Below are 27887 nucleotides of genomic sequence, written 5' to 3' on the forward strand. Positions count from 1 at the left end.
CCACGAAGATAAGACAGAAAAAAGGCAAACAAACAGCCACCAGACCATCATGCAACTGCTGCGTCCATTTTGCGTGTTCTTCCTGTGCATGCCGAGCAAAACATGTCTGAGAATAACTGGTAGTGATGAGGCCCCGTCCACACGAGACCTCCAGTGAAAACGTGGCGTTTTCATTTCACAGGCTTCGCATTTACCCTTCAACGTAGCAAAAACCATGTCTGCTTTCCATGGAAATGATGTAAATATTGAAAACAATGTAGTGAGCATGCCGGGCCACACGCTGGCGCTGCAGAAAATAACACACTCTTAACATCAAGAATGGGGGTTCATAGACATTCATCTGGACAGACTGAGCAAAAAAAGTTACGTTTTCAGTGACGCCGAGCAACATTACCGTGGTAACAGACCACCAAAACACAACAAAAGTTTTCTCTTTTCACCGGAAATGTTGCTGTGTGAACTGGGTCTAAGATGTATATGGGTAAACAGAAAAGTCAGAAATGTACTGTACGTGTGGCGTTCAGGTTCTGTTCAGAATGAACTCTGCTGCGTTGTATGTGTGGCGTTCAGGTTCTGTTCTGGATGAACTCTGCTGTACGTGTGGCATTCACGTTCTGTTCCAGATGAATTCTGTTGTGCTGTACGTGTGGCATCCAGGTTCTGTACAGGATGAAGTCAGCTGTGCTGTGCATGTGGCATTCAGGTTCTCTTCTGTATGAACTCTGCTGTACGTGTGGCGTTCAGGTTCTGTTCAGGATGAACGTTCTGGATTAACTCTGCTGTATTGTATGTGTGGCGTTCAGGCTCTGTTCTGGATGAATTTGCTGTGCTGTACGTGTGGCGTTAAGCCTCTGTTCTGGATTAACTCTGCTGTGCGTGTCGCGTTCAGGTTCTGTTCAGGATGAAGTCAGCTGTGCTGTATATGTGGCATTCAGGTTCTCTTCTGTATGAACTCTGCTGTACGTGAGGCGTTCAGGTTCTGTTCTGGGTTAACTCTGCTGTACGTGTGGCGTTCAGGTTCTGTTCTGGATGAACTCTGCTGTGCTGTACGTGTGGCGTTCAGGTTCTGTTCAGGATGAAGTCCGCTGTGCTGTACGTGTGGCGTCAAGCCTCTGTTCTGGATTAACTCTGCTGTACGTGTGGCGTTCAGGTTCTGTTCTGGATTAACTCTGCTGTACGTGCGGCGTTCAGGTTCTGTTCTGCTGCAGGGACACCTGAAGGTTTGTTGGACCTGTTAAAGCTAAGAAACCAAATGAGCGCGCAGTGAATGGAGGCGGCGGCAGACGCCGCACGGCACCGGGGTCCTCACAGCACGGTGGTCTCCGACTGCAGGATGGACTGGGCTCTGGAGCGCTGCTGGAACTTGACCATGTGGTCCGAGCCGTTCCTGGAGGCCAGCGCGCTGCGGAGCCCGTTCCTGCTCAGACGGCAGTTCAGACCCAGACTCCTCCACTTCCTCTTCAGCTCAGTTTGAACCTGCAGGAACAGAGAAGCCCATTGATCACAGCCTCCAGCTGATTGAGATCAGTCACCTGATGATTAAAGCTCCTTCACCGGTCGGTCTAATGTCTCAGCCTTCCTGAGAGACGACTACTGGATCAATAGATCCCAGCCACCCCAGTACTGAGCGCTTCCCAGTCGACACACCCAGGTTTAAAGTTCAACTGAGTGATTGATTGATGAAAAGTTGTTTTTTTTCTTCTGTAAAATCACAGTTTGGAGCGTCACATTCCTTCAGTGTTTCTGGCTCTCTTCTTCAGTGAACACATGAACGTCTCCAAGTATTAAATTTTTAGAAAAAAGATTTAAATTTAAGAAACGTACCCAAATCAGAACCGAGTGACCAGGAAACGTTTTCAATCCAACGTGAACTTCACTCAGCGTTTACAGGTAGGCCGTTTAACTTTTAATTCTTCTTTAATAATCAGTCAGTAATTGAACATTTCATGTTTTTTCAGGTCCAGACGCTGAAGCAGAGATTTTTAATTTAAAAAAAAAAAAAAAAAAAATCACAGGATTATATATTTATCTTATCTGAAACACATTAATGACTGAATAATTAATTAATTTCTACTCTATAAAACAAACGGACGAGTGAATTGGTCTGAAATTCAACAACGCAGCACATTAATGAAAAGGCTCTACATGATGAGGCCGACGTGAAGCTGGACTGGAACTGAATGGCAGACAGAGAGGCTGAGGTGGAGCACGTCTGAGAGAGCTGCTGCTTTGAGAGGTGGCGCTTTAGCGTACAGTTGGCATGTTTCTGGACTGTATCTCTTCCTGATACCTCCAGACCGATACCTTCAGGCTGTGCATGTCGGCAGTAACGTTGTGGGATGATACCATCTGACCTGCTGTCAGGCTGTCATCCTCACAGGACCTGAATGTTCCAGGTCTCAGATCGGTTCTGACCCATCGAGACCTCTCAGCTGTTGCCCAACTGTGACAGCAGTGTGACAGCTTGTCCACAGTTGTTGTAACTCAGTTACCTCAGCAAGACTCACCTCGCTGTTCAGGAAGCAGTAGAGAATGGCCACCACCAGACCCTGGAAGACAAGAGCCGTCAGTCAGACCAGTCAGACCAGCAGACCAAACCGTCAATCGTCCTTGAAGAGCAGCGCTACCTGGAAGGAGCCGAGGGCCAGGTCGAAGAAGATCCTGTAGTCTTCAGCGATGGACTCACTGAGAGACACGAAGACCACGTAGTGGATCCCAAACAGGGGGATGAGTAGAAGCGTGGACTTGGCCAGCCTCCTGAAGGAGCAGAAGGCACAACGTGAGGAGTGAACAGCTTCCCTTCCTGTAGGGAACCTCCAACATGTCGTCGATACTCTGGGAGAGACGCCGCTTCAGAACCCACCAGGTCTGAAGCTGAAATGGGGGAAACGCGACTTTTCTGAAACTCTGTTCCTAGTTCTCATCCTGATCCTGGTCCTCATCCTAGTCCTGACCTCCACAGCTGTAGTAAACCCGTAGTTCTGCTCAGTGGAGTGTCTTTGTTCTGATTCTCCTCCAATTACTGTTCTCAGCTCTGTGTGTGTGTGTGTGTGTGTGTGTGTGTGTGTGCGTGTGTGTGTGTCTCTGAAGCTGCTAAATCCTCCTGGAGCTGTCGACTCTGCTCAGCTCTCCACTCCCACCAACAGGCCAACAAACAGGCGGTGAAAGGCCGTGGGCCTTTCACCGCCTCCTTCCCGCCGCCGCCGGACACGAGAACACCTGCCAGCTCGGCTCAGACGGTGCAGCCGCAGATTCAACGTGCCGTCGGTTCAACAGGCGGCAACGTTTCTGGTTCATAGTTCAGTCCTGTCTCTGCAGATACGACAGAGCGTGTGTGTGAGTGTATGAGAGTGTATGAGAGTGTGTGTGTGTGTGTGTGTGTGTGTGTGTGTGTGTGTGTGTGTGTGTGCGTGCGCACGTCCAGCCACAGGCATTCAGCTGCTGCTCTGATTCAGCCTCTGACTGCAGGTGCGGCGCCCTGCCGGCGCTCCGCCTCCGGGACCGGAGCGTCCTCGCGCCGTGCCGTACCTGTACTGTGATTGGTCGTTTCCGCCCACGTCGGGACACCTCAGCTTCTGGACCAGGATCCGAATGATGCTGATGAACTGGATGAAGTTGACCTGGGAGACAGAGAGAAAGCCGAGTGGGCGGATTTCATTCTGCTGCGTCGGACGCTCGGACTCCCACAGGGAGAAAGAAAACGCCGTCAACACAAAGACGGGAAACACCGACGGCTCAGCAGGGCCTTGCTCCAACAACCAACTTCCTGCATATGGCTGAGGAAGAGAATTAAAAAGGAGAAAAGAATAACTGAAAATCGCTCATTTTATGAACGCTGACACAGACCGGTGCAGTATGTCTCCATCCCGAGCGGCGGCCCCGCCTCCGCACCGCCGCCAGCTCAGAGGCAGATTCTCCCGCTGAGACCTTCAAAGGTTGCTGCAGCTCACGCAGCGGGAAGCAGGAAGCGGCGCCGCGTGGCGCCCTGTGAAGCTAATGCCTCCACACTCAGGGCGCTCATGCTCCACGCCGCCGATTCTGGAGGCCATGCCCAACATCCCGTGGATCCCTCTCGCCGAGCATCACGCTCCCGCAGCAAAGATCACGCACGTCAGGAAGAGGAGCTGGCGGCCATGTTTCTCCCTGCAGGTCTCAGGGTTTCATTCATTATCTGATTCAACAGCTCAGCGTCGTTACTGCGTCGCTTTAGCGGCGAATTGAAACCGAAAATCAAACCGCAGAACTGCTTTCGGTCCTGACAAGAGTTTAAGAGGCAGATAAATGTGGGAGTCATCTGCAGAGAGTGAAAAGACCGACTGTTCCTTCAGTCTGAGGCTACAGAGAGAACCGAGGAGGGTCTCAGATCAAGACCACAAACATTCAACTGAAAACGTGGTGCTTTTGGTTTTTGCTTCGGAAAAGTTTCAATTCTCCATGGAAACATAGAATTTTCAAAATGCCTCATTTTCAGTGGCTCTGAGCACCGTTGCCATGGAAACGGACCGCCGCTCCTTCGTGTTGATTGTTGAAGTTGAATCCAGGTAATGAAGGTTGACCTACCAGGATGGAGAAGCCGATCGGTCCGTTGATCACCCAGTTGGGTATGGGGTTCTCGTTTCTTTCCCAGCATCTGAAAACAACATAGAGGGTTAAAGGGATGTTTTTACTCCACATAAAGACGTGGAGGCGGTTCGACGCTGCCACAGAGCCTGCTGGGATTCATTCATCACACCGAGTCTTTTCAGACGAGTTTAGAGTTCGTCCAGTCACGACATGCGGCGTCAGCTGAGACGCAGCTCTGGGCTCAGAATAAACACAGCAAACCCCTTACAGGCGACTCATTAACCATGATCCCATGTGGTTCTCTGCAAACAGAGTGTACTTCATGAAATGAGTCCGACAACGACTGAGTCCAGGATAAAGGAGTCAGGAGCGTCACTCACCCCGTGTCCTCCAGATAGATCCTGCTCATCACCCAGGCGGAGACGAAGACGGTGGGAATCCCTGCAGACACAAACCACGGTTCAGCCACTCGCCTCGTTCCCGCTGATAAACACTCCATCAGTTCACTCCGTCTCCCTTTCCTCTCTACACTCGGTAATCTAACAGAACATCTTTAAGCAACACAGCTGACACCGAGTACAAAATGCACATTTCAAGTGTGTGTGAGGATGTGACAGGTGTGTTTGTTCACTCTGGATCGTGAAAAACTCGTCGGGCTTTCCAGGGAGCTGCGGTTCAGACAGCCTGCGGTCCTGAACTGAAGCAGCTCAACACGTTGAGCAGACGAACTGAGCTGGCTTACAGTCAGAAACAATCAGAAACAACAACCGTTGACATGGAAATCACCAAATATTCTGTGAGAAAAAAACTCCGGCTCCTTTCAAAAAGCTGCATGTCCCCCAAATGTTCACCCAAAACGCTTGACCTGGACACACTGTGCTCTGAATGGGGCCACTTGGGTTGATCAGACCCGGCGAGTCGAACCCAGAGGACAAACAGCCGATCTGACACTCGTTCACGCTGACACGCTCACAGCCGACGGGGCTGACGTCAGGCAGCGGAAGGACTTCCTACCCCAGCCGATGAACAGGTAGACCAGGAAGTGGCGGTTCTCGGAGAAGATGGCGACCAGCAGCGTGTGCAGGTACAGACCCTCCACCAGCAGCCAGAAGAAGTTGGCCATGATGAAGTACTGGAAGAACACCAGGCTGGCTTTACAGCCCAGCTGCAGGAACAGAGCACAGCCGGCTGTTACGGTGAGAACGGCGGAACAAACAGCCTCCACGGGGAGAGTCGTCGCAGCCTCAGTGAGGATTAATCATGCAATTAGGCCAGTTAGGCCAATTAGGCCAATCGCCCCCCCCCAGCTTTAATCTGCATGTCGCCATGTACCATCTCGTTACAGTGAGAGGAAAGGTCAGAGCTGTGTGTGTGTGTGTGTGTGTGTGTGTGTGTGTGTGTGTGTGTGTGTGTGTGTGTGTGTGTGTGTGTGTGAGTTTATAACGTGCACACACCAGAACCCGATGGAGACCAACACTTCACACCATGCGTTTCTTGATGAATGAGCACCAGACATGTTACATGGCAACAACACGAACAGAGACACAGGAAAAGCTCCAGTCCAGCTGATTCACCAACGTCGACACAGACCAATTTCCTCTTTTCACTTTAATGTAACTTACAAAAGTCTGCAATTTTTTTTTTCCTTTTTAACTGTTGAGAAATATGCCTGTTTATTCCCCTCCTCCCGAGCCGAGAAGCCGTGGATCCACCGTCACGTGATCAGAAACAGAAATCTAGCCTCTGATTCATCGGAGCCAACAGAGAATCGGCGTTTGTCCAATTAGCTGCTCCGCTGCTTCCCTCCAGACTCAGACAATATCAGGACGTCTCATCTCCCCTAATCCACCAGGCTCAGAGCCGGTTGATCAGTGATCAAAGGTTCCAGCACAGAGGATCTGCTGAAGAAGTCAACCTGCAGGCTTCATATCAGGAGGAACCAGGAAACTCATTACTGTCGCTGAATAAAAGTCATGTTGTGCTTTAAATGCTTCATTTTCTGCTAAATGTAACAGTTTTTACATATTGTTTAAAACACATTCCGTTAAAGCAAGTACAAAAAGATTTATAGCAATTTAAAACCTATAACCAATGAATCTTCTGTCATCTACAGTACATTTGATTGATTTACTGATTTTGAACATGCAAAAAAAAAAAAAAGGGAAAGAAAAAGAATAAATAGACTTTTAAATAAATAAAACAAATCCGAAAAAGACAGTAATCTAGACAGGATCTAAACTCAGTCTTTTAAAGATTTATTTTAAACATGGACTGGTCAAAATGAGGAAGATTAAAGCAGTGGAGGCTTTTCTCTGACCTCCGAACAGGAACGGTGTTCACGAGGAGGGAAACGGGGGTGGGGTGAGGTGGGGTGAGGTGGGGGGGGGGGGGGGGGGGGGGGGGGGGGTCTGTTACTGCAGGTTTCAATCATCAGTCATCAGCAGTTAGATCAGTTAATTCATCAGTCCTGAGAGGAATAATCTGACAGCAGCTTGAGAAGCAAAGAAATCCAGATATCTTCCTCCCACACACACACACACACACACACACACACACACACACACGTCTTATTGAATATGCAGATTGAATCACTGTCACATTTCCTCTCCAATCACGAAAGCAGAGTGACGGAGGAAGAAGCGATGGAAGAAGGAGTGATGGAGGAGAGAGTGACAGAGGAAGAAAGCACCAGGTTTTTCACGATGCATCATGAAGAGGAAAAAAAACAAAGATATTTCTGATTCCATGTCCAGACATGATCAAACCTTCATCTGGAGCTTTGGGTTCAACCTTCATTCCACTGATGCACTTTTCTTATCAATGTTGCGTCACTGAAATAAGAATAAACAGGCGTGTTTCTCAACACTGAAGAACCAGATTCACTCTGCTATAAAGTCACACGAGTTAAAAGATAACGCAATAAAAGGAAAAAAGAATCTGTCTTTCTTGATCCTTCAGTTAAATCCAGCAGGAAGGAGGATTTTCTGTGGCGCTGTAGCAGCTTTCTGTGGTCGAACAGAGACATCTAGTGGCCGTGAGTGGTATGTACTGATATACAAGACAGAGTATATCAGTATTTGTTGAGCATGAACAGAAAAAATAGCTAATTTGGTGTTTCGATGGAGACTGAGTGTGATCACAACGTTGTTTCCCTCAGTTTCCATGGAGACCGAGCATTCCCTAAAATTCCATGTCGGTGCTGCTCAGTTCTGAAACAGCTGTGTTTTCCGTGGCTGTGAGCACCGTGTAAAACGGTGAATTAATATAAGTATGAATAAAAAGCTTTACTAGTAAAACTGCAGTCCGAAGAGTCAATAGCTTGAGCGTGTGATTCCAGGGACAGTAGCTAAAGAGACGCTGATCACAGCTGGCTGTTTAAAAGGATGCTGAACTTTTTTTAGCTCCTTTAATAAATCTGTAATGCGGCACCTGTACAGACGCCTTTTTAACAATGACAAAGAGTATTCTGCCTGCAATTGAAGGCTTTGGATTGAAATTACTTCCAGATCACAAGGAAACGTTCACTGTGAGAAGAGCCTGTTTCTGTTTCCTGTTGTTTCTGTAAAAACCAGATGTAGCTACAGAGAGAAACTTCCTAAAATCAGTTTAATGAAGGAATTTCAGAAGTGTATTCTAACACTGATGGTTATCAATGTTCGGTCGCCAGATGGAAAATAAAGAGAAGAAGAAGAAGCCGTTGATGTGATTCCGGGGAGCAGGAGTTCATCACATCACAGCCTGTCAGCGTTCAGACGGATGATGTGTAATTTCCACCTTGACGTCTGAAAAGCGAAGCGTCAGGGAGGCTGCTGACAGTTCACATCACGTCGCCAGAAGCAAGGCGCTGATTTAGATCTCATGCCTTTAATTTAGTCCTCACCAGAGACGGCTGGCTGGAGCACTGCGAGCTCCGGCTGAACAGGATGTCGTCTTTCACCAGGACGGCCACGGCGCGCAGGATGAAGGAGAAGAAGAGGTTGAGGTGGATGTAGTTCCTTGTGCAGTGCAGCTTCCTGTACGGTATAAGAAAGAAGTGGGTGGTGGACACCAGAAGTAAGGGCTGCTGTCAAGCTGAAGAAGGAGTCCTATCGAGTCTTGTTGGCTCGGTGGACTCCTGAAGCTGCTGACAGGTACCGGTGTTGTGGCGAGTTATGCATGCCTGCCGAGATCTGCATCCCCTGGTCGCGGGAGCACGTCTGCTCCGCTAAAACGGAAACTATGAGACGCCAAACTGTCTTCTACGGCAAAGTACTTTTTGATAATGAAAAGATGCTGTATGAAAGCTTGGATTTCTTTGCAGTACAGTCTGTTAGATATGTTGAAGCATTTGATTGAAGTTCAGATTCGAAATTGAAACTGTAATGCCGAAAAATATGTCCGAAGCCCATTTATTTACAGTAAAGACAGGATAGTTTATTCCACGTTTATATAATTCATGTGGTTTGATTAAAAGACCCGCATCTGTAACGTGTTTTGTATCTGATCTAAAAATGTCAATAACATTTATTAAGAGGGGGATGCATTGTTCGGCAGGACACGCTTCGTCCCTGCCGACATTTGTTTTTCCTGTTTTTTTTTTTTTTGCTTGTTTTTTTTTTGAGGGGGGCAAATAAGTTTCACGTTCACCAAACCATGTGAATTCTATAAACGTGGAACTTATTTGGCCCCAGAAAACCAGGGGAAGCAAATCTCGGCACAGACAAAATGTGTCCTGCTGAATAATGCATCCCCCCCCTTAACTGCTGTTAAGCAGGGGATGCAGATCTCGGCAGGCATGCACAACTCGGCACAACATCGGCAGGCCAAGCGGACTGGAGCCCAAGTGGCTGTGGAGGGAAAAACTGGGGTCTGGGAGGAGTTCAGGTACCACAGAGGAGGACTACAGCCTCGAAAAAATTCTGTCAAACCGTCCGGCGCCTTAGGAGGGGAAAGCAGGTCTCCCTCAACACTGTTTGCAGTGGAGGAGGGGAGCTGCTGACCCCCGCTGGGGATGTTGCAGGACGGAATACTTCGAGGACCTCCTCATATCGTTACCACGTCTTCTGTGGAGGAAGCAGAGGCCGAGGTCTCGGAGGTGGACTGAGCTCTGAGGTCTCAGAATTGGACTCATCCGTCACCAAGCTAAAGTAACCGAGGTGGTTGGTAAGCTCCACGCAAGGCTCCAGTGGTGGATGGAATTCTCCCTGAGTACCTTCAGTCTCGGGATGTGCAGGGACTGTCTTGGTTGATTCGTCTCTGTAACATCGCATGGCGGTCTTGACAGTACCTCTGGACTGGCAGACCGGGGTGGTGGTTCCCCTTCTTAAAAAGGGGGAGCAGAGGGTGTGCTCCAACTATGGGGGATCACACTCCTCAGCCTCATTGGGAAGTCTATTCTAGGTAGAGCTGGGCGATATATCAAATTAACTGGATTAATTCGATTTTACTTTTTCAATAGATGTGAAAAAAAGTGAAATCTCAATATTGAATTTCATGTTTTTTGTCCCTCCGCCATTTTGATCGGGCGCGTGTAATATACACAGTCGCCACACAAGGAGGACTGGCGCTGTAGCACAGACCACAGTCAATATTCTCTTACAAATGAGAAGAGTTAGAGAAGAGCCCCCAGCCGGGGACAGAGAATGCACGGTCCTTCCAGGGATTAAACACGGTCCGTTCCTCATCTTCTGCCATAACGAACTCAGCCGAATTATCAGAAAAATAAAAAGGAAAAGGCTGATATAAGGCACAAAATGGAATAAAGAGCGCAAATATGATAAAAATGAAAATGAAACTTAAATCGCGTGTTTTGTCGGTGCTTAACTTTGATCTACTGTATATGGGATTTGAACCCATTTAAATTTGCTCTATGTGAGATTTTTTATAAACTGTTTATTTTTCTCCAGTTTTCCTTTTATTTATTTATTTATTTCAAAGCAAGTGTTCTTGTTAAAATGACCTCAGTAATAAATATACAGTTAAAGCTAGGGTTGGCGATTTGAATAAGAGACATTTTTTAAAATACTGGTTAAAATGATCTTTATGTCCTGATGGGAAGCAATTCATAGCGTGTTTTTAAAGTACTTTGGAAAATATCCGCTATCTACAGCAGGAGTAAAACGGGACAAACAGCAACCAATAGTCTTGAGTTCAAGCAGAAAAGAAATTGAGATTTAATTTTGGCTATATCGCCCAGCCTTAATTTCAGGGTACTGAAGAAGAGGATTCAACTGATAGTCGAACCTCGGATCCAGGAGGAACAATGCACTTTTCGTCCTGGTCCTGAAACACTGGACCAGCTCTAGACCCTCCATAGGGTGCTCAAGGGTTTGTAGGAGTTCGCCCAACCAGTCCACGTGTTTTGTGGACCCATCTCTGACTGAAGTAGGAGTCCTGTCCACATTGACGGTAGTATGTCGGACCTTTTCCTGGTGCATGTTGGACTCCGACAGGCTGCCCTTTGTCACCCGTTCTGTTCAGAGTGTTTATGGACAGAATTTCTAAGCACAGCCAGGGGCTCGTAGTGGGGGTCAGGTTTGGGGACCATAGGATTTCGTCTCTGCTGTTTGCAGATGATGTTGTCCTGTTGGCATCATGGAACCTGGACCATCATGCAATGGGGCGAGTTGCAGCAGAGTGTGAAGCAACAGGGGTGAGGATGAGCACCTCAAAATCTGCGGTCTTGGTCCTGGACCAGAAGAAGAAGAAGGTCTGTCCTCAGTGGGTCGGTGGAGAGACCCTGGCCCAAGTGGAGGAGTTTAAATATCTCAGAGTTTTGTTCACTAATGGATGAAGGATGGAGGTGAGATTGACAGGCGGATCGGTGCAGCGGCTGCACTGATGAAGTCGTACTGCTCTGTCCTAGCTGAAGAAGGAGCTGAGCTGAAAGGAGAAGCTCTGGATTTATCGGTCAGTCTATGGCCCCACCCTCACCTATGGCCATGAGCTCTGGGTCAGAACCCAAACGACAAGATCTGGATAGTAATACATTTTAAATACTAATACATTTTATTTCACAGCGCCTTTCTAAACACTCAAGGACGCTTTACAAAAAGATGCAAGCAGCTGAACCCTCATTGAGCCGGTTTAGCGTTTGTGTGCTGAACAGTTTGTTCTTACCGGAACAGACAGAGGATGGCGCTCCCAGTGGTGAGGGCGATCAACGACAGGCTGTGACCCAACGTGTACAACGTCTGCACGACCACGTAGAAGATCAGCTGCACGCGCACACACACACACACACACACACACACACACACACACACACACACACACACACACACACACACACACACACACACACACACACAGAGTCATCTTCGTCTGGTCTTCGTCTTATAATGAGAACACAGCAGGAACTCGACAGAGTGTGAGAAATTCTCCAGATAAGATTGAAATTCATAGAAAAGCATGTCGATCTCATGATTGATTCCCAGGCTGCGGCTGCAGATCTTTTCAGGACAGGGACAGTCAGCACAATGAGCGACTGAGTTTTGCTGTTGTGTGACCTGAAACGAGCTGAACGAGTGAACGGGAGGAAGCTGCAGTTACACAACAGCAGAAAGCAGCGCTCACAGTGGAAAGAAGCGGCTTCAATGTAGATGGGCAACCTTTGAAATCTAGAGACGACGAACAGGTTAAACTGCCCGTCTCTCTCAGTGTCTTCAGCTTCTCTTATCTCACTTCCTCAGAAAAACCTGATGAATGTTTGATTCCCTTCAAGAGGAAAATCAAATGGCGTCTGATAAGAAGAAAATACGACTGATGTCAAACATGCAGCAGGGTTAGAATCCAATTACCTGTAAGCGTGTGTGTGTGTGTGTGTGTGTGTGTGTGCGCGCGCCTCAACCTGGTTGTAGCGTTCCCTTTCCTGTCAGCATCATGCAGGAACCTTTGTGATCTACCGGTGAGCGTGTTGCATTGGAGGAACCGGTGAACGGTCGTTTTTTTTTTTTTTGTTTTTTGTTTTTTTTCCCAGAAGCCACTCTTTCTCTCTCCTGTGTGGATTTCTGAACAGAACCACATGAATCCTTTCCCGTCCGTCCTGGAGGACTCATCAAGTGTGTTCTCCTCCTCATGCAGCTCTTTTCTGATGAATCTTGATTTGCAGCAGGATGGGGGAGGGGCTGTTCAACTACTCTGATGGGATAACAAAAAAAAAAAAAAAACAGAGAAAAGGCCGAAGTGGGAGAGGAAGTGGAGGGAACAAGAGAACATGAGAAGACAGGCTGGTTGACCGTATTCAAGCACAAAGAGCGATTCAGAATAGAAATGACCCGAAGTGAACCCGAGCCGTGAAAGAGGAGGGGAGACGCCAGTGGGACAGATGCTCTCCAGATCCAGCATGTCCCCGGTCCCCCAAACTGTCTCCAGACCCAGCACGTCCCCGGTCCCCCAAACCTTCTGATCCATCCCACATCGCTCTGAAATCAAATCACGCCGATTCAAGGCCTCACCCAGCATCTGACCTGTGTTTAAAACACACGGTAATCGAACCGCAGTCTGCCCAGGCCAACGTGAAACCACGGAAGCTGCATCCATCACTTTCAGCGTTTCAGCTGTTGCCGTGGAAACAGGCATCGTTTTCGTGATGTCTCCACATAAACACAAAACTATCCAGGAATTAAAGGTGCTGTAGGCAGGATTCCGCATCTCTGCCATCTTGCTTAGGGTTACCTAAGCAAGATGGCGATTTGACCCATCTAAGATGGCGATTTGAAACCCAGCACAGCCAATCCTGTCCTGTTTTCTCTGGCATCACGCCCTCACGCAAGTTAAGCCCCTCCCACAAGAACGTGTGACGAATGCCCCTCGACCAATCACGCTTAGAGCCTCATGGGCTCTTCTGATTGGTCAAAGATACCTGGAGCTGTCGAGATTCCTTTTCAGCTCAGAACAGAGACAGACGGAAACACTGCGCCCTTGCGGCAGTGCAATTATGGTATACTCGTAAAGGATTATCAATGGATACTCTAACATTTAATACAAAGAAAACACAGAAAAATTAGCATTGACTAGCAAAATCCTGCCTACAGCACCTTTAAATCACAGAAACAGTCTGAAACGTTAAGCCGTCTGTACTGCTACAGCCAATCAGGACGCTTCCCACTCGTCTGCATGTCCGATAGTAACACACACACACACACACACACACACACACACACACACACACACACACACACACACACACGCACACGCACACACACAGAAGCACAATCATTTATACACACATTCTGGGAAACTTGAACACTAATCTGGTTCTGTGAGAAAAGACCTGATGATCTTTCTGCCTCTGTCTTTCTTCGTTAAAAGTCACACACACACACAGCTCCAATTTAGACCTGCATCACAGCACTGTTGGGCATATCGACCTTTAACGGTGCAGCAGTCCTTCACCACTAACGGGTGTTAATTAACGATCACCCCGCAGGCGTCGTCGATTCCAGGCCACTAATGTTCCGCGTTCTGCTGCAGGTTCTTTTCCCGCTGCACAGTCAGAAGTCATTAGAGGTGAAATTAGGTGACATTTGGGACAGCCAGGAAGTGGAATGGCAGATGTGTACAGTACCTTGTCCTGGCTGGTGTCCGAGCCGCACACGCTGCTTATGTTGGGGAAGACGTCCGACCATCCGGACGACGTGCAGTTCCTGCTGATGTTCCCTGTGAAGAACAGTCACAGTTCCTGAAAACGTTCCTGTAAAAAAAATTCTGCCATGTGTCAGAGTTCCAGAACTGTGAGAGGAGTTTTCAACTTTGTGGGTTCTGAATTAATGACAGTTCGAGAAGGTTTCAGAGGTCCAGGTCTGACGGTCGAGGAGAGTTCTAGAATCTGGGAGTTCTAAAAGTTATGAGAGTTCGAGAATGGATCTCGGCTCGAGAGTGTGTGAGGTTCTTTTATGCAACTGTCCTCTAACGTCTGAGTTCTTAAATGTGTGTGAGGTTCTTGACTGAACATTTTACACTTTGTGAGTTCTGATTTACTGACATCTCTACAGGATTGCTCAGCTTCCAGGTCAGAGTATGGAGTGACGAAGTTTAGATATTTGTGAGTTCTAGAATCTGTGAGGTCTGGAATTTATGGGAGTTGTAGAAAGTACAACTTTTCTGACATGGATCTGTGTTCTAGAGTGTGTGAGGTTCTGTCATGTGTCAGGTCTAGAATTAGTGTGAGTTCTAGATTGTATGCCGGTGGAACAGAATGTGTGTGAGGTTCTTGAATGTAAAGCGTTTTCGACTTTGTGAATAATGACAGTTCTCAAAGGTTCCGCAGTTTCAGGGTCAGGTCAGAGTATGAGGGAGTTCTGGAATGTGAGGGGTCAGGAATTCGAGGGAGTTCTGAAATTTATGAGAGTTCTTGAATATGTCCGGGTTCTAGAGTGCATGAGGTTCTATCATGTGTCAGTTCTAAAATGCCTGAGTTCTAGAATTTATGGTAGTTCTAAAACGATTCAGGTTCTGCAGTGCGGGAGAGTTCTAAGATGACGTCTAAAGTGTGTGATCAGAAAAAGTATTCTAGCTTTTAGTGAGGATTCTAGAATGTCTTCAAACATTCTCAAACGACACTGAAGTTCTACTGAACGATGAGTTTCCACTGTTCCGGTGGACGGTGGGGGGTTTGTGGGGTTCGGTTCCAGCACAGGAACTGTGGGAGGAACTGTTCATCATCGTCGATGTAAATCACGGCGGGAACAGAAACCACCATATGGATTCAGGAGGGAATCCACTGACCACAGAGAGGAAGTCAAGCAGAGGGAATGATGGGAAACGGGGAGGACTTTCAGGGCTGTTTTCCACGGTACCACTGAGTGAGGACAGAGTGGGAACTGGAACGTGGGTCAGTTTTATGAACTGCATCTGGATTGAGATGTTCCTGACCTGATCTCACCAGAACACTCGAGAACGTTGAACAAGTTGTCGGAACGTCTCACCGTTTCTTCCAAACACGATCTTGAGGACTCGAGGACAGCTGATGGTGACGGTTTCTCCAAACTCCGCCCGCTCCCAGCAGGCGATGTTGTCCCACGTCCCTTTACATCCAGAACCTGTGAGAGTCGAGGACAGAAATAAACAAGCTCTGCTTTCAGGAAGTTTTCCACCCCGTTACCATGTCGACGCTGAGAGAGTGAAACATCGTTTTGAAGGTGTGATTTCACAAAAGTTTTATGTTTAGCAAGACCAGTAGGACCAGCAGGACCATGAGCAACGTTTCTGCTGTTTCCACGGAGGTGGAGCCCGAGTGCGTTCTCAAAGTTCCACCTTGAGAACCATGACCAAAAAGTAGCATTTTCAGACTGTTGTCATGGAAACGGACCTTCAATGTTTAAAGTGTGTAGGGAAAAACCTCCCTCCAGGATGATCAATGACAGGATCAATACATGTTTGTGAGAGGAGACTGGGGACGTTGGCGTCCTAATCCTAATTCTGTGATTAATGGTGATTAAAAGTGTAATCTAGTACATTATTAATCAGGAATGTTGTGATAAAACCTGCCAGCCCTGGTATGTTCCTGAGTTTACTGGCAGTGTCTTCATTTTCCCCCTCCTTTCACCTGCCCTGTGTTGAACCGTCTCTTCCTCTAAAATGCTTCAGCTCCTCCATTGTTGGAATATCTGAATGTCATCAGCGTAAAAAGGTTAGAGAACATGGAAAAATGTGTCCCAGCGGTTTCCTGCTGAATATCTAATGCAGCTGCTGCAAACAGACTCCATCAGAAGTCTGTTTCTGGGTGAAAGAGAGAGGGCAGGCTGGGACAAAGGGTGGAGGATGGGTGGAGGGACATATGTCTTCAGGCTCAGTCAGACTCATTAAAGCATGAAGAGGAAAACCTGCTAAGTGAGCCGTCCCCACTCTGGGAGCTTTCAGGACCGTCCACTGACAATCAGACAGAAAAAGCACAAACGGGGAGAGTTTTCCTCTCCAGTGAGTCGCTAACAGGGTTTCCATCCATCTATTCTGATTCCAATTTTCAAAAATAGCAAAAATAAACATGAATGGAAATGTTAGAAGTTGTAAAAAGGCCAAAAATTCACAAACAAGTTTTTACGCTTGTAGGAGGTGGATTTATCTGAAATCGATGAAAGAATAGTTTGACTATTTGACATGGAAACAGGTTTAAGGATAAAAGATGTTTGGACCAGGTCACCCGTCTGGACCTGATACCATGTCTGGACCAGATACCATGTCTGGACCTGACACCACATCACCCATCTGGACCTGATACCACGTCTGGATCCAATACCACGTCAAACGTCTGGATCCGATGCCACGTCAGGGAGAAGCTCGGAGTAGTGTCGCTACTCCTCCATATCCAGAGGAGCCAGCTGAGGTGGACCGTGCATCTGTTTAGGATGGACGCCTCCCTGGGGAGGAGTTCAGGGTATGTCCCACTGGGAGGAGGCCCCGGGGAAGACCCAGGACAGGATGAAGGGACTAGGGCTGCTTTCATACCAGGACAGGACTGGGCTCTCCTGGGTAGGTGTGGGGGACAAGAAATATCACACCTTCCTTTGGGTTGACTTGCTGCACACTGCACTTCTGAGAGTGGACCATTGACGGACCAAACACATGGAAAATGTCATGCAATTATAGCAACTGCTCGATTGGGGGGTGCTGTCAGTCGAAATGAACACTGACCACACAGACAACAGAAGAAATCCGGCTCATCTGACTGGTGCGGACCAAAACTGGAAGTCCTGCCCTATCCACCGGCTAGCGGTTAGAGGCTAACGGCTAACCACAAACAGTCCTGACTTATAGTCTATTAACCATCTATTAATGAGCGTCTGCACTTCCTCACCACTCCATGTCTGACCTGTGACCTCCTGACAGTTTTTAACTCTTTCTTTGTATGTCTGCTTCTTCTGACCGGTGCCGTTGGTTTTGTTCATTCTGCTATTCAAATACATTGAGCTCCACATGACGTCCTCCCACTGCAGCTGTTGGATAGTCTGTAGATCCGTATCGAGACCCACCGATCCTGGGGATCAAGGGGTCACCTGAAAGATCCAGATCTGAGTTCAGGGGAGTGTACAAACATTCATAAATGATGACAATTTTTCCAGAAAGTCCTGATTTGGTCTAAAGTCTGGATTTCACAGGGCTGGAGGGAAAGGGCCTTATGTCTCTGGGCTAATCTGGGAACACCTCAGCATCCTCCAGGAAGAGCTGGAGCAAGAGTCTGGGGACAGGAAGTCTGAGCATCAATACTTAGGCTGAATCCCATTTCACCCCTTAGCCCTCCCCCTTGGCCCGACCCCTCCGTTTTGCGCGTTGACGTGGAGGGGTAGGGGTGTCCCAATTGTCATTTTGACGTAGGGGTAGGGCCAAGGGGGAGGGCTATTCACCCCTCCAAAAGGAGATTCTCCCAAGGCACACTCGAAACGGAGGGGTATGATCCAGTGGTGGCTGGTGGCGAGGGGCGCTTGTTTTGTCCGCCTACACCGCAACTGGCGGGGGGGTTAGTTCACTTCCGCATTGGCGGGAGCGATTGTTTCCACACCCGGGCATTCCAGGCGCATTCCAAACACAACAGATAGACGATTATTTTCAATAAACTGGTTTCTTCAACACCGCCCACCTGGAATGCGCGGGTGGGAAAGGACGATCCCGCCAATGCGGAAGTGAACTAACCCCGCCCACCAGTTGCGGTGTAGGCGGACAAAACAAGCGCCCCTTGCCACCGGCTGCCACTGGATGACAGATTTCCCAGAAAGCCTTCCAAGATCGGCAAGATGGCGGCGTCCGCAATGAAAGAAGGTCATAAATGTAAGTATTTTGTCAATTAATAGTTAAAAATGTAAGAAAAACATTCTTCTTCAGCAAACAATTGTCGAATCTGCCTACATCATCGGCAGCGGCGACTACTGATGACGTACGCGATTGTCGAAGGGGCGTTCCAATTCGGAGGGGTTTACTTTCAGCCCTACCCCTTAGCGCTCCGTTTCAAAGGGGTAGGGCCAAGGGGGAGGGCTAGAAAGAGAAATGGGATTGGGCCTTAGACTGCTGCCCCCACGACCCGGTCCTGGATAAGCTTTTGATAATTGATGGATGGATGGATGGTTGGATGGTAGGATAGAAATATAATGAAGGTCTTATGAAGTGTTTGAGGTCTATTTAAAGGCCAGTCTAATAAATCTTTATCACATTTGAGAAAGCTACAGTCAGTGTTTGAGAGTTCGACACAGCATCGTAATGATTTCCTGGCAGTCAACAGAAGACTGTAGCACATCAGCAGATTTACAGCAGTGAACTGTTTCTGTGGAAGCTGCGGCTCAGACGTTTAAACACAAACAGACGTAAACTCTGTCACACACACACTTCTGGCCCTGGCAGCAGCGTCACTGTTTCTGGATGACCGCACATCCGAAACAGAGAACTTCCACTGAGAGCCGAGTCCAGACCACAACACAGGAGCAGGAGCGGCAGGAAAATGTTCACGTCTGCAGCGAAGGAAGGTCTGCATCAGAGATAAGAGGAGAGAGGAGGAAGTGACTGGGGCAACGGTTTTCACTTTAATTTCATTTTTAAACACAGAAAATAATCTACTCAGTCTGACTCGGATCCAGATTTAGTTTAGGCATAATCTGGCTGGATTGAACAGATTTTGTCCAATAAGAAGAGGCTACATTATTCTGATTTATAGAACAATTCAAGTTAAATTCAACCAAACGGAGCTGAAAATTTCCAAAAGGTGAATGTGAGGTATGGAGCATCGGTAGAAGATCCTCCATAATCTGGATGCTAGGGGAGGAAGATGGTCTATAATCTGGCTGGTAGCTGCAGTCCCACCATTCGGGACAGAACCAGGTCCACAGGACCACTCAGGCCATGTGGACTCGCCCCCCTGACAGACCCGTTCTCCCCCATCTCCTGGTAACCGAGACACACGGAGCTCCACTCCACTTGCTTCCACAGACAGAAGGTTTGCAGTGATTCTGACCGTTGGAGCCGTCGGCAGCGTCCTGCTCCTCCAGCTTCTTCACACACTCCGCCTGGTCCCGCTCCACCTCCAGCAGGAAGTTACAGGTGGGGTGACGGCCGGCGACCTGAAGCAGAGGCAGAGTATCACCAGTTTGACATCCTGACAGTCTGAAAACGTAGTGAGGAGGTCATGGAGGATTTCCATGGAGGTTGACTCTGGCTGTGGGAACAGTCCCAGCTGGGGATTTGGAGTTTCCCAGCTGGTAACGTTCCAGGTTCCCAGCTGCAACTGAAATAGCCTGGAGGGATTAACTTCAGCTGACAGGTGGAGTTTGGAGAAATGAAACCGGTCCGTTCTGATTGCTAGCTTCTTATCTGTGATTATATCAACTGGGATCAGCTGGCTGCATTGATGCTCTGCACACCTGAGGAAGTGAGAAACGCATTACAGGACACACACACACACACACACACACACACACACACACACACACACACACACACACACACACACACACACACACACACACACACACACAGGTAACTGAACTGTGGACAGAACCACAGCCCATCCTCACTGAACAGAACGCTGCAGCTGGACTTAGTCTGGACTCGAACCAGAGGCGCAGTGCAAACCACTACACCACTGTGTGACTTGTGCTGTTCTGCTTCCTCCTTTGCTTCTTTGTGTGTATTTTTCTTTCGTGTCAGGTGAAGTGTCCTGATATGGAGCGAGAGCCGAGGCTCTGACTGACACACGAAGATAAGCTGCTTAAAGCGACCAGCCAACACTCCTGGCTTTACCTGTGTGTGTGTGTGTGTGTGTGTGTGTGTGTGTGTGTGTGTGGCGGGGGGGTCTGAATTACTGTACTTCCTGCAGGATTCTGTCTCGGAGCAGATTAAACAGGAATCTCTGTGCTTCGACTTTTTAGACTTTCCTTTCTTGAAGGATATTGAGGTGAAACTTTTCTCCATCCTTCAGTTTTTAAAATGAAGACGGAAGCCTTTTGAAAAAGGCTCCCACGGTGGAACATTTAGAAAATGTTTAAATCTGTCTCCGTGGGGAAGGGGAAGATGCAACTTTTCTCAAACTCTGATCATGGTCTTGGTCTATAATCTCCAGCTCCTGGGCCTGAGCTCCACGGATGTAGTAAGCAGTAGTTCTGCTCAGTAGATAAAGAATAAGAACAATGTTTTCCTCCAGAGAGTCAGACTCCCAGTCCAGATTCTCTCAGACTTGGTAGTTTTAGAGTTGACAGTCATCGTAACAACAATCCAACTTGGTGTTCTGTCCATATGAATGTAGGGATGTTCCGATACAGATTTTTTGACTTCCGATCCGATCCGATTTTTTTAGTGATGTGTTTTGCCGATGCCAACCCAATCCGATACCTTCATTCTCAGAGCATTAAAAATAATTCAGCAGTATCAAAATTACAGATAAATTTTATTTTGCTTGATAAAGAACAATGCAAAAAAATTTTTTTATTTTATTTAACCTTTATTTAACCAGGTAGGTCCCATTGAGATTAAAAACCTCTTTTTCAAAATCTCATAATAGAAAAAATGGTTTCAAACCATGTCTGCAGAATACTTCAACTTCAAAAGTCATAAAACTAAAACTGTCCTTTTACACAAAAATAGATTGTTAGAAATGGAAAAATAAATAACCCAGTAGCTAGCTGAGCTTAATATTCAATGCAAAAATAAAATAGTTTCTCTTTTTTCCAGTGCGGATGCTGAATTTCACCCAAAAGGTTTTACAGTCATAAGAAGAACATCGGGAGCAAAACAAGTGAGAACTCATATGAGCAGTAACTGTAAACGTCTACGCTATAAAATGTAGTTGTACAAATGCACAGATTCTTGCATTAAGAAAAATAAAATGAGTCTTTTTAAAAGTGCTGGTGCTCAACTTGCACACAAATACTGAAAAAAAAGTGCAGAATGCAGGGAGTAAAACAATACTTTTGAACAAACTGTAAACCCTGTCTTACATTCTGTTAGGGTGAACAGGGCTTAGTTTAGCTGTCTAACCATCAATAATGAGGTGAAAGTTTTTCCTAATGCAGACAAGCTTCTCTGTCAAGTCTGCCGATAAACGGCTTCGCTTCTCATCCAGAACATTTGAAGTAGCACTGAAAAGTCTCTCACTGTCCACACTTGTGCAAGGGGCAGAGAGGAACTTGGTGGCAACAGCAGCCAGAGAGGGTTTTTGTGTAGCATGTGCCCTCCAGTATTCCAGTGGACTGACTGACCTGGGGATGGTTTGCTCAGAGAAATAGCTGTGCAGTTCAGTGACAACTGAAGATGAAGTGGCACTTCTCGTTTCAACCTCACTTTCTTCCAAAATTTCATCAAACACGCTTCCCAGTTTGTTGCTTTCCTCCGCTGGTCTTGCACGTGGGGCTGGACTCGCTGGCTCACTGCTGACTTTGCAGACCTTCTCCACAGTCTCCAGGAGTGAGGCTTTGGCACTTTTCAGGTTGGCTGCACTTGTGAAATACCTAGAAATATTACAGATAATCATTAACTCACACACAATATACCCTTGGTAATTAAATCATTTTGGCAAAATAAATGTTAAAAGACTTGCCTGTCTTTGTATCTTGGATCCACCAAAGTGGCGATGTAGTACAGTGGCTCCGTCTCAACATGGGAGAAGCGCCTGTTTACAGCCTCGAGGAGAGTGCTCTTCATGGTTTTGATTCCTGCATCACTTTCGTCTTCTCGAGACAGAACTCGCTTCAGCACTGTTATGGCAAGTATCATATCAGCGCATGTTGCTGTCTCTGCACTCACTGACTTTGTAACCTCATCAAATGGGGCCAGGACAGTTGCAGTCTTCTCTGCTAACACCCTTGATTTGGAGTAAGAGTAGAGGGTAGGCTGTGCTCGCCTGCAGAGACACTGAGGGGACGTTTTTGCTCAAGGAGGCTTTGCAGCATGTGCAGAGTGCTGTTCCATCTCACTTGCACATCCTGCTGCAGACGTTTTGTGGGCATTTTAAGGTCAGTCTGAATGTCTTCCAGGCGTGAGTAGGCTGGGGGTGAATGCTTGAAATGACCCACGATTTTCCTGGCAATGACCAAAGTGTCACTCACGCTGCGCTGTGACAGTAAGCCCTCGTGCACGATGAGGTGCAGCGTGTGTGCAACACAGCCCAGGCTTCGCACCCCCATCTCATCCATTGCTTTGCGTATGTTGCTGGCGTTGTCTCTTAAAATCACATGCACTCATTCTTTCCGTATTTGCCATCCTTTCATCATTTCCTCAATCACCTCTTTCACATGTTCAGCCGTGTGTGAGCCACGGAACTCGTTAGCATGTAGCACAACATTAACGAGGTTAAAAGAGGCGTCAATCCAGTGTGCAGTAAGACTGAACAAAGACATTGGGCACACATCAGCGCCCCAAATGTCTGTTGTAAAGGAAATGCTGCTTGCATCAGCTATGAGGGATCGAATGCGTTCACAAACCCTCTCGTGTAGCTCCGGTAATGCCGCATCCGTCAAATAGTGCCAAGATGGGAGTTCGTATCTTGGCTCTACAAAGTCCATCAGGCGACGAAATCCTTGGTTTTCCACCACGGAAAGAGGTTGGCCGTCCAAAGCTATGAATTCGACGATCTTTTGTGTTAATTTCCTGGACTTCTCACTGTTTCGAGGTAGCTTTTCTCTTCTTTGAAACACCTCCGCCAAAGTTTGCTGCTGTGGCTTTGCTGTCTTTTCCTTATATATCCCGAACTCCGTGGGGTGACTTCTTTGTAAATGTCTGATCATATTTGTTGTGTTAAAGTTGCGCCCTGCTGGTGCCTCCTCGAGAAATTTCCTTTTTGCAAACATTGCAAGAAGCTGTTGGACTGCCGTTGGTTTGAATGGAGAAATATTCCCAAACAGCGGACATGCTGGATGCACGCTTTGATTTGCGACTGCCGTAAAGTGTGACAGCGCTGAAAACGAGATCGGATCGATACCTTGACAAAAGCCGATACCACCCGAGTTTCCGAAAATAGGCGTATCGGGTCCGATATCGATACTGAGTATCGGATCGGGACATCCCTATATGAATGTCTGTCTTCTCCATTGTTAATGTTTAGAGTGTATCGTTCTCTCTGGTTTCATTACAGAAACCAACAGCACCCACTAATGGACCAACATGGAAACTACATCGTTTTCAGTGTTTCAGCTGTTTCCATGGAAACTATATAATTGCAGAACATTTGTGAAATGAAAGTGGAAAAATGAAGCTTTTTCTCTATGAAACATCCGTGACGAGGCCTGTGGCTCCACGTCCCGGAGGGTTTTATTTCCTCTTGCGTCTCCGATGTTCTAGTTGAGAAACATGCAGGTTCCTCATCACTGTGGCGTTTCATGAGCCTGAACTGGATGAAGACGTCCAGACGTGTCGCTGCGATCAGCAGCTGCTTCAGTGGAGGAACGTTCCACCGTTCTGTCACATGAGAGAACGGAGAACAGCTCGGAACATCCTGGCAGACAGAATGCTGCTCAATGTCCTCCGGCAGCAGGATGATTGTGGAGCGTGGAGCGCAGAGGGTGGCCACCTGTCTTCGACCGCCGCCTGTCTTTGGTGGACATCGCCTGTCTTTGGCCATCACCTGCCTTTGGACTCCGAATGTCTTCAGCTGGTGCCTTCTTTGGCCACTGCATATCTTTGGACGCCACCTGTCTTCAGAAGCCGTCTGTCTTTGATGGACGTCACCTGTCTTTGGTGGACTTCGACTGTCTTTGGCTGCTGCCTGTCTTTGGCAGATGCCACCTGTCGGTTCCGCCTGTCTTCAGATGATGCCTGTCTTCGGCTGCCGCCTGTCTTCGGCTGCCGCCTGTCTTCAGACATCACCTGTCTTCAGCTGCCGCCTGTCTTCAGCCGCCGCCTGTCTTCGGACGCTGCTGGTCTTTGGCGGACATCGTCTGTCTTTGGCGTCCGCAGGACTTCGGCCACTGCCTGCCTTCAGATGGCACCTGTCTTTGCCGGACGCTGTCTGTTGCTGGCCGTCGCCTATCTCTGGTGGACGCCTGTCTTTGGGGAACGTCGCCTGTCTTTGGCGGACGTCACCTGTCCTCGGACGTCACCTGTCTTTGGTGGACGTCGCCTGTCTTTGGCGAATGCCGTCTGTTTCCGGCCACCGCCTATCTCTGGTGGACGCCTGTCTTTATGGAACGTCGCCTGTCTTCGACGCTGACTGTCTTTGTCGGACACCGCCTGTCTTTGGACGCTGCCTGTCTTTGGCCACCACCTATCTCTGGTAGACGGCTGTCTTTGGCAGACGCCGCCTGTATTCGGACGTCACCTGTCTCTGGCAGACACCGCCTGTCTCCGGACGTCACCTGTCTCTGGTGGACGTCTTGTCTCTGGCAGACACCGCCTGTCTCCGGACGTCGCCTGTCTCCGGATGTCGCCTGTCTCTGGTGGACGTCTTGTCTCTGGCAGACACCGCCTGTCTTCGGACACCGCCTGTCGGAGCGGATTAGCTACGCCTAGCTGCCGCTGCCTCCACCCAACGTGCAGACGGCACAAGTGTTTCCTGATATTCATCAGGCGGTATGACTAAAACCCAACGCTGCTATTTACAGTAACAACCTGGAGGGAGAAGAAATCTGAGGTGACAAGGTTAAACACACACACACAAACACACACACATAGAAATCTGTTACAAACAGGAAACGACCTGAAAAAAAACCCTCCATCTCGGTTTGCTTTCATCAGCTTCCACGTGTGAAAAAAGATCGGTGAGCAGATTGACCACTCAGACCTCCTTCATGAAGCTGATATGGGAGCTCAGAAAGGTGTGTGTGTGTGTGTGCGTGTGTGTGTGTGTGTGTGTGTGTGTGGTTTCATGAGAAAAACAAACAGCGCCAACTGGTAAGTCAACATGAAAACAACATTGTTCTCAGCGTTTCTCTCGTTTCGATGGAAACGGACGTCGTGTTATAAAAGTTGCAGTGTAAACATGAGACTGGGTTTCCTTGGAGTTCTCTCCGTGGCGATTTCCATCGAGCGGCTCGGCGTCTGTTGGACCTCCTCCGTCTCATCCCAGTTTGAGATCAAAACACAGGAGCAACGGCCTGAGGCGGCTGGAAACGCACACCTCCACCGTCTCCCGGTGTGCAGAGAGACGGAAACGAGCTTCGGCTTTGATCCAAGAGTCTGAGCAGAAAAACACGACGGGTCTGTCTGGCTTCACCCATTACACCAGCTGGATGGATGGATCAGTGCGCGCGCGTGTGTGTGTGTGTGTGTGTGTGTGTTTTCCAGCAAACCTCTGCGTTGTCTTGATGTTTCCCCAGCTTGACCTTTGACCCCTAATTATGTCCTTTCAGCAGCACTGCAGCGCTAATGTTGGAAAAACACCCATGAAATTGCAGTCGTGGTCGATCGGCCACGTTGTATTAGCACTTGTTGAAGCTGAGGCCATGGAGGGGTCAAAGCTATTCCAGCTAATGCCAGGTGAAGAGCAGGACGCGCCGAGACGGCCGCTCATCGACGTGACATCGCAGAAACACAAGTGTTATTGAACCGTCTGACAGGGACCAACATGTCTCCGGAGAACAAAGGGAGAACGTGCAAATCCAACAAAACATGAAGCAGACTGTTCTTTAACAGATTCCTCCATCAGGAGCCCTTCTCCTCCATCCTTCACCACTGTTCTTTAACACTTTCCTCCACCGGAAGAGGAGCTGATCGATCAGGAGGTCACAGAATAGTGTTTGAAGGATTGATCAGTGTCTGGGTTCCGGATGTGACCGTTTGGTTCTGGTGGAGGAGCAGTCAGGCAGGCCGGAGTCTGGTTCTTCCTGGGAGGCTCTCCAGGCCGTCTACTTCTGGTTTTATGTTTGCAAACCCACTTAAATGACTGAAACTCCGATCAGGCTACCGTCCTCCATGCTGCTCCACCAGGCGGAGAGCCGTCACAGTCCCCCATCAGTCCCTCCTCCTGGCCTCTGTCAACAAGGCCTCACCCCACTTGACAGCGAACACCACGGAGCTGCTGAGAGGCTCCTGTTGACACCGTCAGCGGGCGGAGGGGTCCGTGTTGTTGTGCTGTGTTCAGGCATCCGAGGCTCCATCGGGGAAACGAACATGAGCTGAGGAGTTCCTCAACGGCTGAGCGGCCACGGCGGGATGATATACGTGGACTAATGAGCTATATGTCACGCCATGCAGAAAGCAAGGTCACACAATGGGCCACTTCATGCCGCCGCTCAGCGTAGACCCTGAGAACGGCGAGCAGCGGCGGCGGCGGCGGCTTTGTTACGTGTGCCGTGTCAAAGAGACGAGCGTTCCCATCATGCTTCACCCGCGGCGTCTGGAGCGACCGCTTCGCAACAACAAGCACCAGGACTGTCCAAGACCAGAGTTCCACAACATAGAGAACACGGAGAACAACACACTCTAAACAAGAACGATGGAGAACACAGACGGTCATATGGACAGAACACCAGTCGGATTGTTGTTATGGTGACTGCCAACCCTAAAACTACCAAGTCCATGAGAATCTGGACTCGGACCAGGACCAGGAGCAGGGTCAGTGGTTTCTTAGGCCCCATCCGCACGAAGCCAAAACGCTCATAGTTCCAAAAACGTTTGCCCGTAAAGACGGAGTTGATTCAATACTTATGACCGTCCACATGACTGATTTCAAAACGGCGGAAACGTTGCAATAACATGGCAGGCCGTTAGGTGGCGCTTCATTGACAACCGCCGGAAATACATGGCAATATCATAGCGCCTCCGCCTGGTAGCCCTTTGTGATCTTTTTGGTGGTCGATCCAACATTACATGAAGCGTCCTGCTGACCACTTCATGACTAAATATAAAAGGGACATTGATGTGAACTGTTCTTTCTGCGGAAATCACCCTGAAACAACTCAACACCTCTTTTGGACGTGATGACTTCAAGATCTTTTGGAAGGATTTTGTTGCTTTGGTGGACTTTACTTTGAGGTGGAAAAATGTGTTTTTTTGTTTCTTCAGAAAACAGGAAAAGGACGGATTTTTTTATCATCAATTTACTAATCCGAAAATCAAAATTCTTTATTCATAAATGCAAATACAGCAGGCAGAAGCCGTCATTTACCCTCTTCAAAAATGTTGTACTCTCTTGAATAAAAATAATAAAGGACTCTGAAAACATCTGTAAAAACTATCAGTATCTGTGAGAAATTTAAACCGTTAGAAAGAAACTGATGGCTTATTGTGTACCCCTGGCATTATGTTTGCCATGTACGTGTATACTTACAATTTAAAAGGTTACATGAAGCATGGCGTTCTCCATGTTGATTTGTTGTATCCGGTGGTGCTGAAGGAGTGAAATATTCTGCTGTAAAAGCGGCAAAAGGCTCTCAGTCTTCAGCAGGACGTCTGCCACACTGCACAGCGCCATTGTTATTGTTGTTTACAGTGTT

General features: G+C 48.1%; 1 protein-coding gene across 1 annotated transcript in view; it reads right to left on the reverse strand.

Moving 5' to 3' along the window:
* Window positions 1-1305: 1305 nt before the first annotated feature.
* The window catches only part of vipr2 (vasoactive intestinal peptide receptor 2), a 35117-nt gene continuing 8535 nt past the window's right edge, over window positions 1306-27887 (reverse strand). The window contains exons 2-13 of the mRNA XM_030115024.1: window positions 19481-19586; window positions 15471-15584; window positions 14111-14202; window positions 11662-11759; window positions 8444-8576; window positions 5578-5728; window positions 4944-5004; window positions 4561-4630; window positions 3529-3620; window positions 2628-2757; window positions 2508-2549; window positions 1306-1476 (exon numbers count right to left, since the gene is read on the reverse strand). Of these exons, the coding sequence (XP_029970884.1) occupies window positions 1306-1476; window positions 2508-2549; window positions 2628-2757; window positions 3529-3620; window positions 4561-4630; window positions 4944-5004; window positions 5578-5728; window positions 8444-8576; window positions 11662-11759; window positions 14111-14202; window positions 15471-15584; window positions 19481-19586 (1260 nt within the window). The remainder of the gene's footprint in view (window positions 1477-2507; window positions 2550-2627; window positions 2758-3528; window positions 3621-4560; window positions 4631-4943; window positions 5005-5577; window positions 5729-8443; window positions 8577-11661; window positions 11760-14110; window positions 14203-15470; window positions 15585-19480; window positions 19587-27887) is intronic.

Source organism: Salarias fasciatus, chromosome 18 (genome assembly GCF_902148845.1).
Source record: "Salarias fasciatus chromosome 18, fSalaFa1.1, whole genome shotgun sequence".
Lineage (NCBI taxonomy): Eukaryota > Metazoa > Chordata > Actinopteri > Blenniiformes > Blenniidae > Salarias > Salarias fasciatus.